We start from the raw sequence: 15,063 nt of genomic DNA on the forward strand, positions 1-15,063 counted from the left end.
CCAAGTCCAAAGGCCTCAAAACCAGGAAAGCTGTTGGTGTCCTTGATGTAAGTTCTGGAGTCCAAAAGCTGAAGAGTCTCAAGCTCTGACGTCCACGGACAGGAGAGAAGAGTGTATCGCAGCTCCAGTGGATTGAGAGAGAGCTTCACCTCTTTCCTCTGTCTTTTGTTCTCTCCATACCCCCAGCAGATTGGATGTTTCCCACCCACACTGAGGGTGGGTCTTTCACACCCGGGCCACTCAGACTCTCATACTAATCTCTGCTGGAAACACCCTCATGGACACACCTGAAATTGCTTTACCAGGTTTCTTAGCATTCCTTCATCTAACCAAGTTGACATCTAGAATTAACCTTCACACTTGGCATGAGTGCTCAGGCTCATTCCCATCATGCAGGCCGCTGAGTGTAGGACCTGTCACCCTTCCCTGAGTATGCCTTTTCACACTCCTCCACCAAGTTCTCTAAACCAGCCTGTTCAGCAGGTGTGCCTAATTAGAGGATCCCATGTCCCATTCCTGTTCTAGCTGCAAAGGAGGCAAGGAAAGTGAATTTCTGGCTTTTGCCTTGGGAGCTGGAATAGAGTTCCCCAAACATAGGAGAGCCTGCAAAGTCTCCTTCTATACCTACTTAAATGCCTCCTCCTCAGTGTGTCTGTATTTTCCTGTGAAGAGCTTTGCTTTCCCTCTGGGGCTTCCATAGCGCTGTGCACGTATTCTGCCAAGTTATTCATCAAACTGATTGTCAAGATACATCTGCCACTGTCTGAGAATTCTGTCTATTTGTGTTTGTATCTTCATTCACTAGCATTGTGCCTTGCACAAAGAAGATAGTTAGCAAGTGTTTGCAAATGAATTAAAAAGTAGATTAAGTGGAATAGATTAATTTTTTTTAAAGTAACTCTTCATTCACATCACCCCCAGCCTACTGTCTTCCAGCTACTCTCTGTTACTGAGGGGATTGGACACCCCAATTGGACACAGTGCTTGGTTGTGTCCCTCAGAGTTGCAGAAACTTCTCTGCACATCCCTCCTGCCAAGCCACCCAAGATATACCCTCATCTTCAGTGGATTTCTGAGAGTCTCCTGTGCTTTTGCCTGTGTGGTTCTTTCACACTGATAACAGCTGTCCCTCTCAACTCTCTCCTGTCTTGTACTGGAAGTCAGTCTCCCTAAAATACAGCCCTTTACATTCCCCCAGTGGAAGATGTTTCCTTCTTCAGATCTGCCTTACAATGGCAGCCACTGGGTATGATGGTCACTGCTGGCCTGGAGGTCTTCACATGCATCTGGATACATCTGCTTATGTGCAGCCCTGGGAATTTCTGGGATTACTGACTCATCATGGTCACTCAGAAAGGTTGGAAATAGAATGGAGGCTTTGAGAGGCAAGCAGCATGCCCAGAGTGCTAGGCAGGAGTTGAGGGCAGCCCCCTCTGTGTGGAAGCAGGCAAGAAGCATGTCTGGAAGCAGGCAAGGAACATGCTGGAAATACCACTTCTGTGTGGGTGGCCCACTAGAGCCATGGCTGATGAAAAAGCAGCTTGACACACAGCAGTGACCACAGCCACCATGCAGGTGGCCCACCAGACACTCAACTGCACTGACAAAAGGAGAGTCACCAGCAGAGACCAGAAAAAGAAGAGGACATCTCTCTCCTCAAAACCCACTATGGAGTAATAAAAGAAGCAACTGCTCTTACCAGATGACCAGACGTTAACATAGAGATACTAGAAATACAAAAACCCAAGAAAATATGACCTCACCAAAAGAATACAGCAATTCTCAAATACCACACCCTACAGAGCAGGAAACCCTTGAAATGACTGAAAAGGAATTCTGAGCAGCAATCTTAAGGAAACTCACTGAGATACAAGAAGACATAGTTAGAGAACATAGTGAAACAAAAAAAAAAATCCAGGATGTGAAGGAGGAAATTTACAAAGAGATTAATATCTTCAAAAAGAATGTGGCAGAACTCATGGAACTGAAAGATTCACTCAATTAAATAAAAAAACACAACTAATAGCTTAAGAAGCATACTAGACCAAGCAGAAGAAAGATTTTCTGATCTCGAGGACAGTCTTTTTGAAATAACCCAGGCAGACAAAAAAAAAAAAAAAACAAGAAAGAAAGAAGAAAGAATTTTCGAAAAAGAAGAAAATCTGAGAGAGCTGGCAGACAGCCTTAAGTGTACAAACATTCGAATCAGTGGTTGTTCCAGAAGGGAAGAAAAATGAAAATGCATGAAAAACCTGTCCAATGAAGTAATAATGGAAAAGTTCCCAGGGATAGAAAGAAACATGGACCTTCTGATCCAGGGGGCTTAAAGCTCTCCAAGCAGATTCAACCCCCCCAGAATCCTCTCCAAGACACATTACAGGCAAATTGGCAAAACTCACAGACCAAGAATCTTAAAAGAAGTGAGAGAAAACTGCCAAGTAACCTGTAAGGGAGTCTCTATCAGACTAACAGCAAACTTCTCAAAAGAAGCTCTATGGGCCAGAAGAAAGTGGAATGATATATTCAACATACTAAAACAAAAAAACTTGCAGCCAAGAATACTATACCCAGCAAAACTACCTTTCAGAAATGAGGGAGAAATAGTGTATTTCCCAGACAAACAAAAACTGTGGGAGTCCGCCAACACAGAATCCAGCCCTGCAAGAAATCCTCAAGGGAGGCCTGCATATGGAATCCAAAAAATGATAATCACTACCACAAATACACAAGAAAGAACAAAACCCATTGGTAGAATAAAAATGAGAAAGCGAAAGAAACTAAATCTTACCACCACAAAAAACCGTAATGATAATGAAACAAAAGCAAACAAACTCTCAGTCTTTTTGGAAGATGATATGGAAACAATTCATTTTTCTAAATCTAGTAAGTAAAAGGGAAGAGTCAAGCATTTATCCTTTTTTCCTACATGAATTGTTCCTCAGGGTAACCATGAATAGCTGAGGAGGGAGCATTTCTGTCTATTGAAGTATGCCAGCTAGTAAATAAAGAGGGAATAAAATAATTAGAATATGGTGTTTTGTAGCCCTCTATTGAAATAATGGATCTAGCAAATGATCATCAATGTCTGCTAACATCACAGAGAGAGAGTCAGACACAATGGGCCTCCTGCAGTAAGAATATATACCTCTGAAGCCAAATCTAACCTGAGTGAGACCAAGCCTCAGCATCCAGCAACCAGTCATCAGGAAATGCAGGGGGAGGTGGAATATGTTAAATGACACTACTGGGATGGAGCCAGCAAATCCAGACCTTGGGAAACTTTATAGGGTAAAGGAGAAAAAATTAGATCAAGGGGGAACCTATAGATTAAAAGAAACTTGAGACAGCTGACATAGCAACCAATGCAACAAGCAGAACTTGTTTGGATCCTGATGTAAACAAATTGATTGTGTGAAAGAGGGAGGGGGAGAGAATTGTAGAAATTTAAACATGTTTAGTGTTTGGTTATATTAAGGAATTATTATTGATTTTTAAAATGGGAAAAAAAAAAGAAGAAGAATGGAGGCTTTGAGTCCATTAGTGTTGGAGACACTGCCAAGGTCTGCAGATTCTCTCTTCTCTGGACCCTCCTTTCTGATTCCTATAATGAACTTGAGCCTGTGCCCATGGAACTCCAGCTACTTGTCATCTTCCCTTCCACACAGCCTGCCCCGTGGATGTAGGGAATCCTGCACAGCCCTCCAGTTATGCAGGGAAACTCCTCATAATAAATCCATATGGATAGTGATATCTCCCACTAGTTCTGGCCTCTGGCAGATGCAGTGATATGAATGGATCTTTTGGCAGTGATTTAGGTTTCTTGCCTACAAAGGGTCCCCTCTGACTGGCCATGGCACCCTCTGAAATCAGGGTCTGACTTGGAGAGTATGTGGGTGGCACAAGAGTCTGGCCCATGCCTGAAAGCTTTGCAGTCATGTTTTGTCCCCTGCACCTTCTGCTGGCGTAGTGAGAAGTACAAGCTCTCCTCCTCACCATCTTGAAATTTCTATGGTCTGGCCTGGCTCACGTGGACCTACAGAGTTCCAGCATCTGAGCACCTTCTGCTCTACGGGGTCTAGTTTCTTGTACTGTTCCTGGGGTCAGCTCCAACCAGACACCCCTTATTGTGCCAAGTCTTCTCTGCTACTGAGCTGCCTACATTCTTGCTTAGTTTCAGTCAGGTGTGATGACACAACTCTGGCTGAAGGCATTTGCCAGGTCAACAGGACACTCATGCATGGAGATTTAAATGTGTGGAAAATTCAGGAGGGTCACAGGGCTGGCAGATGCAGTCGCCATTTCTGAGGACTATGAATGCTGCTAACCATGCAGTAGGTGGAGGGCTGGGATTGTGTTTGTCCAGGGTATGAGCATTATTCTATTATTCAAGGGAAGTGAGTTTAAAGAGACAAAAACAAAGCCTGTCTTTTTCATGGTCTTTTCTCTCCAAAGTGTATCTTTAGTTTGTGGGTTGTTTCTCCTACTTTCACATTGTCAGCTATGCACTGAGAGCAGCAGGTAGGAAGCTCTATTCATATTTGTTCATAATATTTCTCTTCTTCCAGTGGTCAGGGAAGAACAGCAAATAATTCATAAAATTCTAATACTTAGTTTATAACTGGTAGGATCATGCCATTGAATTTTTTCTTATTTCACGATGTCCAGAATGGGAAGACCTAGATTATAGATGAGTTTATCTCTCCAAGTCAGCCGGACACTACTTCAATGAACATTCCACCTTAAGCAAGGCCAGGTCATAGGAAAGCACCCCAGGGCTTTTGGAGGATTAAATTTACTATTTCAAGTTTTCCTTGGCTCTCTATCTTGGGCCCTCCCTTTCATTGTAATGTTATCAGCAGTGATATTATTAAACAATACTTAACATCATTAAGTCAATTTAATGCTGATGCTTCATCAATAGTGCAGTCAGGGCAGACATGGAGACTCTGAAGCAGGAAGCTTGAAACCCCCTCCCTTACCCCTCTTTGCCAGTGTTAATCCCTCACTAAGCAGAAGGAGGGCCCGGGCTGAGGCAGTGGGAGGCACTGGGGTCTTGGGGCAGTGGCTGTCCATCAATTAGCATGGAGATATTTCAATATTTTAACAAATATTTCCATTCAGAGAAGCTCTTTTCACATTTACCTGCCTCTCTGTCCTTCCTCTCTCTCATATCCAGTTCAGGGGACTGTGGAGCCTGAGCTTGTACCTGCTTTGTTGGCAGCTTTTCTTAAGTATCTGCTACATTGCCCAAAAGACTGTATAGGAAACCTTATAAACAGTGTAATGACAGAATTCCCTGACAATCTTTCTCCACTTAAACCTTATCTTTTCAACCTCACTTGCTTGAATAGGAAGAATCCTCAGGCAGTGACACCATCTGCTCCTAGACTTTTCTTTGTTAAGAAGTTTTTGATTATTGATTCAATCTCCTTACTAGTTATAAATCTAATGAAATATTCTGTTTCTTCATGAGTCAGTTTTTGTAAATTGTATATTTCTAGGAATTTGTTTTAAAGTGTTATCTTATAATCCTTTTTATTTCTTTAAAATCAGTCATAATGTACCCACTTTCATTTCTGATTTTAGTAGTTTGCATCTTCTTTTTTCTTAGTCAATCTAGATAAAAGTTTGGCAACTTTGTTGATCCTTTCAAAGAACCAATGTTTAGCTTTGTTGATTTTTTTCTAGTTTTTCTATTCTTTATTTTATTTATCTCCTCTCTAATCTTTCTTTCTTTTTTTTTTTTTTGTGGTTGGCCAGTATGGGGATCTGAACCTTTGATCTTGGTGTTATAACACCGCACTCTAATCAGCTGAGCTAACCAGTGAGCCCTCTCTAATCTTTCTTATTTCCTTCCTTCTGCTAGTTTTAGGTTCAGTTTGCTCATCTCTTTGTAGTTCCTTAAGCTGTATTGTTAGGTTATTTATTTGAGATATTTCTTCTTTTATAATGTATGCATTTACAGCTATAAATTTTCCTATTAGCACCGTTTTCACGAAATCTCACAAATTTTGGTACATTGCATTATTGTTTTCATTTATCGCAAGGTATTTTCTAGATTTCCTCGTGATTTTTCCTTTGACCCACTGGTTGTTTAATATTTATAAGTTTTATGGTTTTCCTTCTGTTATTGATTTCTACTTTCCTTATATTGTGATTCAAAAAGATAGTTTGTATTATTTTAATTTTTAAAAATTCATTGATAGACATGTGGTCTATCTTAGAGAATGTTTTACATACACTTGAGAAAAATGTGTATTTTGCTGTAGTTGGGTAGTGTGTTCTCTATGTCTGTTATGTCTGATTGGTTTATAGTGTTTTAAACTCCTCTATTTGTTGTTGATCTTATGTCCGGTTGTTCTACCCATTATTGAAAGTGAAATGTTGTAGTATAAATGTCTATTTCTTCTTCCAGTTATGTCAATTTTTGCTTCATGCATTTTGAGGTTCTGTTGTCAGATGTGTTAACATTTATAATTGTTATATCTTCTTTGTGTATTGAACTATTTATAAATGTATAATGCCCTTTTTTGTCTCTCGCAACCTGTTTTTATTTAAATTCTATTTTATCTGACAATAATATATCCACCACGGTTCTATTTTGTTTACTAGTTGTGTGGTATATCTTTTTTTCATAGTTTCTTTTCTTTTTTTTTTTTTTTTGTCTTTTTCGTGACCGGCACTCAGCCAGTGAGTGCACCGGCCAGTCCTATATAGGATCCGAACCCGCGGCGGAGCGTCACCACGCTCCCAGCGCCGCACTCTCCCGAGTGCGCCACGGGCTCGGCCCCTCATAGTTTCACTTTTAACCTCTTTGTACCTAAAGTGAGTCTCTTGTTAACAATGTATATCTGGATCCTCTTTTTAATCCAATCTGCCAATCTCTGGTTTTTAATGGAGATTTTTGTTCATTTACATTTAATATAATTACTGATAAAGGAGATTTTGTTTTCTGCATATCTTAGATGTTTTTTATTACTCAATTTCTTCATTACTGCCTTTTAAAAAATTTAGTTGATTTTTTGTAGTGTGCAATTGTGATTCCTTTCTTTTTTGCTTTTCTATATTCTTAGTGGTTACCTTGGGAATTACAATTGAAATCTTAAATTTATAACAACCTGGTTTGAATAATACCAACTTTATTGTTATTGTCACAATTACATCTTTATGCACTATATGCTCATTAACATAGATTTGTAATTATTATTTTCTGAATTTGCCTATTAAATCATATAGGAAAAGGAGAAGTTACAAGCCATAGCAAAAATACAATAATATTGGCTTTTATATTTACCTATGTAGTAGTGACCTTTATTGATGTTCTTTCATTTTATTTTTTTAATGACTTTGAGTTACTCTCTAATGTCCTTTTATTTTAGCCTGGAGTATATTCTCTAACATTTCTTATAGGGCAGGTATACTGGTAATGAATTCCTTCAGATTTTGCTTATCTGGAAATGTCTTAATTTTTTTTTTTATTCTTGAAGAATAATTTTACCAGATATAGAATTCTTGGTTGACAGGTTTGTTTGTTTGTTTTCCTTTTAGGACTTTAAATTTATTATCCCACTGCCTCTGGCCTTCATAGTTTCTGAGGTGAAATCAATTGTTATTTTATTGATTATCTCTTATTCATGATGAGTTTCTTTTTTGCTTGCTGCTTTTAAAACTCTCTGTCTTTCAGTTTTGATAATTTGACTATAATGCATCAGTATAAATATCCTTGAGCTTATCCTATTTGGAGTTTATTTAATTTGGGGGGCTTGTATAATCATGTCTTTCCTCAAATTTGGGAATGTTTTGGCCATTATATCTTTAAATATTTTTTCTGCTCCTTCCTCTTCATCTTTTCCTTATGGAATTCCTATAATGCATATGTTGGTATGTTTGATGGTGTCCCACAGGTCTTTCAGCCTCTGTTCATTTTTCTTTATTCTTTTCACTTTTTGTTCCTCAGACTTGATAATTTCAGAGGTCTTATCTTTAAGTTCACTGATCCTTTCTTCTGCCTGCTCAAATCTGCTATTCAACTCCTCTAGTGAGTTTTTAATTTCAGTTATTGGGCTTTTCAGCTCCAAAATTTGTTTGATTCCTTTTTGTAATTTCTGTCTATTATTAATCTTACTTTGTTTATACATCATTTTCCTGAATTCCTTTAGCTCTTTACCCATGATTTTCTGTAGCTATTGAACATATTTAAGGTAGTTGATTTATTGTCTTCTACTGATAATTCTAATGTCTGGGCTTTCTCAGGGATGATTTCTGTCAAATTCTTTTTCTCTTGTGAATGAGCCATACTCTCCTATTTCTTTGTATGTTGTGTGATTTTTTTTTGTTGTTGTCAAAAATTGGATATTTTGAGTATTATGTTGTTATGGTAACATTGCAGATGTAATTCTTCATTCCTCAGAATTGCTAGATCTTGCTTGTTGAGGGGTGGGGCCATTCATTTGTGACATTTTCAGACTTTTTTTGCAGCATATGTACTCCTTGTTGTGTGTGGTCATTGAAGTTTCTCTTCTATTATCTCTGCAGTCAACTAGTGGACTGACAAAGATTTCCTTAAATTTTTGGCTGCCCAAAGAGGGGTGAGGTGGAGCAACAAGTACTGTCTTTTTAAACCCCCTGGAAGGCACTTCATCCCTTGGGGGTTCAAACAATTGCCGGCCTCTGTACTGGCCCCTCAGTGATCAAAAGCAGTGGCCAGCAATCAATACCCCCAACCCTAAGTTTTGGAGGACAAGGTCTTTATTGCCTACTCTGGTATCAGCAAGTCACACCAGAAATGTGAGCTGCTATACCCCACAGGTTCCTGAGATAGGTCAGGGAGATGGTAAATGGTAGCCATTATGAAAAAGGCCAAAATTCACCAAAATTTACAAGTCTCTTTATCAATCTCTTTCCTGGCTGATGAAAGTGTTTAACTACACTTTTGAGTTCCAAAATAGTTACTGGTTTGGATTGAATTGTGTCTCCTCAAGATATATTGGAGTCCTAACCTCAAGTACCTCAGAATGTGACCTTATTTGGAAATATGGTCTTTACAGAGTTAAGTTAAAATTAGGTTGTTAGAGTGGGCCTTAATCTAATATGACTGTTGTCTTTATAAAAGGGGGAAAATTGGACATAGACACAGATAGGCACAGAGGGAAGACATAGGGAAAAGTCAGCCACGTGACTGGAATGTTGCATCTGTAAGCCAAGGATTGCCAGCAGCTACCAGAAACTAGAAGAGGCAAGGAAGGAGTCTCCTCTTGAGCCATCAGAGACAGCATGGGCAAGTTCACACCTGTTTTCTAACTTCTAGTCTTCAGAACTTTCAGCCAATAAATTTCTGTTATTTCAAGTCACCCAGTTTGTGGTACTTTGCTACAGCAGCTCTAGGAAACTAGTACAGTTACTTGGAGGGATGGATTTCTGGAGCTTCCTACTTTGCTATTTTCTGTGCCATCCTTATTCATTATTAAAATTTTTTTTTTCTGTCCACTATAATACAATCTCTGTATTATAGAGCAAGGATTTTTGTCTGTTGTATTCACTGCTATATCCCCTGTATCTAGAGTATCAGACACAAAGTAGTTCTTCATGAATAATTATTGAGTGAATTAAGACATAAGTGAGCATGTACGGCCATGTCCTGTGGAGGAGGAACATGTGAGTTAAATGCGATGATGGAAGGGGCCTCTGGGAACAGTGTGTCATAAAACAGCAGCCAAGTCTGGGATTTGGGGGTGCTTTCAAAGGAGCTTGCCCAAACCTCTTATGGGTTGAGTGGGAGGCTGACGTGAGGACAGAAGTGGAAGTGTCCATGGGCAGAGGTGCAGCAGTGGTCAGGAGCATTTGGGTCCAGGCCTCTGAAGACTGGAGCATTTGAGGCAGAGGAGAGCCTCCTTGCACAGGTAGGCTTGCCTCAGATGGGAGGCGAGGGCTCAAGGAGCCAGTGGCAAGGTCAGATTTGAAAGACAGGACGGTTACTGCTGGCTGCATAGAGGATGGAACTGAAGGGGCAAATGGTGAGTGAGAGGCTAGGGAGACACCATCCCATTCATGCTGTGGGAAGGGTGGGGGCTCGACCAAGGCAGGGACTGGGAGGTCACACCACAAGAGCTATAGGGAGATCCCTGATTGAGACAGAGTTTAGGGTTCTGGTTTTCATCTGAATTGCAAATCCCAGAGAGGGATTGATTTCAAACCAATTTCATAGCATACTTTCTGCACAGAATTTGGCACTTGTAAATATGCAGTTTTGACCATGGGGTAGGTTTTCTCTCACACTGGGTGATGCACCTCCTAGCACAGGAGCACTTCCTGGATTTTTACCATCACTAGGATTGAAGGCACTCCTTCCTCCTTCAGTACTTCAGTGCCTCTGATGAGGCCCCAGCTTCCTGTGCTTAGTTGTTCTTTGTTTTTCTGTACCAGTGACACGTGTGGTCTTGTAGGGCGGAGGCTGGCCTTGTACTGACATCACAGTACCCAGTGCGTGGGGAGCCTGCTCTTTAGAGAGATTGACACACGGCAACTGCCCTGAGGCAGTGGGTCCAGGGTCCCTCCTTAGCTCCTCATGGGCTGCCCTGAGGTGCCTGGCAGTGACAATATGGACCTATATCCTCCCCGAGCCTTCCAGCAGGCTCAGTGGCTAAGTGCTTGCCTGTTCTTCATTAGCAACGTAAGCCACAAGGGTACATGTTTTTTTAACACAACTTATAAAAATTTCACAGCCACTACATGTTTTATTGATTCCAACAGTGTGACATTTATCTCTGCCGGAAAGGTGCACCAGCTGCTGGAATGACTTACTAGAGAATGATACTTCCCAGTTGTAGAATCTGACACCTGTTGTCATGCTCCACGTGTCATCAGTGTCAGGATGATTGGTAGAGAGTGACAGTTCAGCACAGGCTCACCAGCATGCAGTTTGGAATCAGAGATCTATGTTTGAGTTCTGGCTTGGCTGCTTGCTGGATCTGTGCTCTGGTGCCTCTCGTCTGTCAGTTGAAGGAATAACAGCACACCAGAGGGAAGTTTGAGGACTAAGTAAGGTGGTACATGCCTGGAGGTAGCACAGAACGTGCAGGGTTTTGTAAGTGTTGGTTAGATTGTTACATTCCCAGGCGCTGTGTTAGACTCTACAGTATGTGACTTTACCCCACTTAAGATCCACAGCAGCGGCTGAGGCAGCAGAGGACAAAGAGGACCATTTGGTCATGTGGCTGGAATTAAAGATGTACAGACAGGTTCAAACTCAAGTTTTTGCAGCATTCACATTGGTTTGCTTCCATATATCCTATTGACTTCTGATAAAGTGCTTTGGATTCTGTAAGTCACAGTATGGCAGCTCCTCTGAGCTTCCTTGGTATGTGGTATCAATGTCTTTTTCCTCTGCAGATTCCTGTGCTCCTGAACCTGAGCCAAGACCCTGAGGTCAGCCTTCCTGCACTGCCGCTCATGTATGCCCTGGCCCTGGGTGCCTGCCTGGGAGGTAAGGGGGCACCTGCATGGCGAGGTGTGTTCACACTGTGGTCAAGCCTGAAGTGACAGGTAGTGCGTGTCAGACTGAAAGTACATTTCCTGAGTTGGCAATTGGGCAATGGCAGGTGGGAGGGTTATACTTTGGAGAAATTGAAAAGTGAATTAGAGAGAGTGTCAGGAGAGACTGATCTCTAGTGACCAAACACAGGGGCTTTGGATGAGGTTGTACTGGAGGGAGCTGAGTTAGTTCTTCTCACATTTAGAAAACCTATCACCTTTGGGAAGACAGGAGGATTGTGAAGAATCACAGATAAACACACCAGATACATTTTAAGTTTTATTCTCACAACCAGGCATGCTTAGCCAGTCTTCTTTATTCTTTGATTGATCTCTGACCATTAAATCGGTAACTTTCTGGTTAGTTTATCTCCTTGTTTGTGAAGGGAGATTAATGTGATCTGTGAAGTTTCTATAATTTCTGGAGACGGCTAATTCAACTTATTCAGGAATTGAGACCTCAAGTTCTTATGAGAGTGCAGAACTGTTAAAATTTCTCCCTTCTAAGAACCAGCCCCAGGAAAATCAATAACTCCATTCATAGCTGTCTTCAACCTCAGCCATAGAGACAGATCCAGGGACACCTGGAAATGTATCCCCTATGTGGATTTTGTTCATTCTCACTTACTGAGTATCTCCTGTAACCTGACATTGTACTGGACCATTCATTGATCATCCCTCTCTTGAATGGGGTAGATAGTCACCTAAACTACGGTTACAGCATAGATGGGTATGTCCTCTAACAGTGGTATGCCCAGAGAGCTCGGGGAGCACCAAGGAGCGATAGGAGGGAAAGGTATGAGAAGGTTCTCCAGGAAGGGAGGTTTTGAGTAGGGTCTTATAGGGTGAGAAGCCTCCTGGGCTAGTTCTGATTTCCCCAAAACATGTAGGATGCGTGTGCAGGAGATTCTCAAGGAGAGACATTAACATAGACCATTCATAGGCTAATAACCTATAATAGGATTAAATGCTTACTGCATGAGCACGTTTGGAAACAGGGACACAGCTGTAGTGAATAATAAAGGTTTTAAGTTTTGGGATCTTTTAAAGTTAATGGTGCTTGTTCCTGGCATAGCAGATGCCCAGTTGTGCTCAGTGTTAACTCTACACTCATTCCTTTGGGGACCTCTTGACCTACTTAGCCACTGCGAGGTGCACAGTTCGTTGGTGCTCGGCACGTTCACATTGTTGTGCAGATGTCGTCACCACCATCCTTCACCAGAACTCGTCATCACCCCAAACTGAAACTCCAGACCCGTGAAACTATAACTCCCTGTTCCCTCAGGCTTGGCCTTTTGAAGAACTCTTTAAACAGAAGTTTTGAGTCAGATTTAGAAAAATAGTTTGATATATAAATGGGGGGTGATTCGCTAGATAGTTTGAAACAAAAAAATTCTTTACTGTTATGACCCCAACTCTGTTTGGTTGCTTTTTTTACTAAGAGCTAAGAACAACTCTGCTAAGTCTTTAAGAAATCTTTGCCTTAGCCTGGGTTGTCTAGAAAGCAGAGGCAGAGGCAAGTCTGTGTGCAAAGGCTCACTGGTAGGTGAGATCCCAGGGCAGAGAGACTGAGGGGGTGAAGTAATGTGAGCGTGGATAGCAATGGGAATAAAGACCATGGGTGTCCTAAGGCTGTGCACAGTCCAGGCGGCACATGGCTGTGCTGAAGCTGTTGCTGTCCTTAGGCCATCTTCACATCTCAAAGTACAGGTGGCTTTCAACTTGCCAAAGGGAACACCCTACATAGAGTTAATTTTTATGTTTTCTGTCAAGTGGAAAATCATTCCTGGTCTGAGAGCATGGCCCATTGAATCCAGCTTGCACTGACTGACACAGATTAATCTGGAGATTCTCAGTTTGCAGTGTTCATCAGAAACAAGGCAGGGAAATAATCCTGAGAACTGTTGTCATTCTGCCTCTAGATCCCTATGTCATTTTCCCATGTAGGACAGCCCCGACGTGCCCACATAGCAGCAGCTGTTCGTGTGCACACACCAGCCTGCATTCACTTCTCTGACAGTGGAAACTGGGAAGGAGGCTTGAGCTGGGGTAGCAACACCAGGACCTCTTCCTCCCTGTCACATGGAGCCCCTGCCACACTGGGTGCCATCACAACCCTGCTAGTATCTAATAAACTGCTGCAAACTGCTGGCATCTGAATGGTGCACTCACATTCTTAATTTTCTGTGGACCCCAGAACTTCCCTGTGAGATGCCTCGGGAGGTGGCAGTATCCCCACTTGACACAGATGTAGCTGGCTCCCCTATATCTCTTCTCCTGCTGGTGCTAGTCAGGGACAGGCAGACAGATTCCTGCACCTGGCCAGTGACTGACGTGGAGGTGGGCAGGCAAAGCCATTGGTAATCAAGGAGTCTTGTGGGTGTCTTCTAGGTGGAGGAAGGGCTTCTGGTAATGACGTCCCTGGTCCTGCTCCTTCCTCTGGACACAGCCCGAGTGTGGTCAGCTCTGTGTTTGGCTGAGTGTGCAGGGCACACAGGTGGGGATGGCAGGTCCTGAGGGCACCACGGAGCCCTGCAGCAGACGCCTCTTTCCCTGCTTCCACCTCTGGCTGCCTGTCACATGGGAGCTGAATGCTCCCTGTTGTTCTGCGTCTTCCTTTCCTCAAAACCAAAAACATTTTTTTTTTTTTTTTTTGACCATTAAGGGGATCGCAACCCTTGGCTTGGTGTTTTCTGCACCATGCTCAGCCAGTGAGTGCACCGGCCATCCCTATATAGGATCTGAACCCGCAGCCTCGGCGCTACCAGCACTGCACTCTCCCAAATGAGCCATGGGGCTGGCCCCAAAAACATTTTAATATAATAGAAATAGGCAATGATTTGCTCAAATCACAAAGCTGAGGAAACTTGAGACTTCACCTGAGGCCTTCTGAACCCACATCTGGCATTCTTCCTGATATACTGACGGACATCCTTTACTTCCAACACATTTGTGCAGGACCTGCTGGGGGCTGACTCAGCACCCCCCCATCTTCCGCCCCCCACTGTGCCCACTGCCATGCCACTTTAGCAGCATACCTGCTTTGCTTGTCCTGTTTTGCTGACCAATAAGACACCAAGGAAGTCTGTTTGGAGCTATTTGATATAGCTTTTGCCTTCTGATAAAAACACATTGGTGCCAGCTCTCCTCCATGCCTCCCTGCCTTAGATATAGCTGTAATGCCATCCTATGACATGAAGGAGCCCCAAGAGAACTGTGGAGACCCACCCGACATTAGGAGACTGGCCAGCCTCCTGCCTCCAAGCTGCTCCTTCCACAGGAGGAGATGACACCCTGCGGGGTTAGCTGATGTTAGTCAGGTCTGCTGCCAGTAACTGGAAGCATTCTTAAGGGATACAGGGCTCAGTGAGACTTACGGAGTTAACATCCCATCTCCCAGGTCTGGGACTTCTGAAGCCACATGTCTTCATGCAGAGGGATGACCAAGAAGGCGGGACCTTGGGAGGCAGGTTGAGCTCTGAGGACATACTCTGGTGCAGGGAGGACTTTGGGGGGACAGAAGTCCCTCTAGTG

The 15,063-nt window shown here is 42.5% G+C and overlaps 1 protein-coding gene across 1 annotated transcript in view; it reads left to right on the forward strand.

Annotated features, from left to right (window-relative positions):
* The window catches only part of OCA2 (OCA2 melanosomal transmembrane protein), a 309,735-nt gene that overhangs the window by 197,661 nt on the left and 97,011 nt on the right, over window positions 1-15,063 (forward strand). The window contains exon 21 of the mRNA XM_063091522.1: window positions 11,389-11,482. Within this exon, the coding sequence (XP_062947592.1) occupies window positions 11,389-11,482 (94 nt within the window). The remainder of the gene's footprint in view (window positions 1-11,388; window positions 11,483-15,063) is intronic.

The sequence above is a fragment of the Cynocephalus volans genome, chromosome 3, assembly GCF_027409185.1.
Source record: "Cynocephalus volans isolate mCynVol1 chromosome 3, mCynVol1.pri, whole genome shotgun sequence".
NCBI lineage: Eukaryota > Metazoa > Chordata > Mammalia > Dermoptera > Cynocephalidae > Cynocephalus > Cynocephalus volans.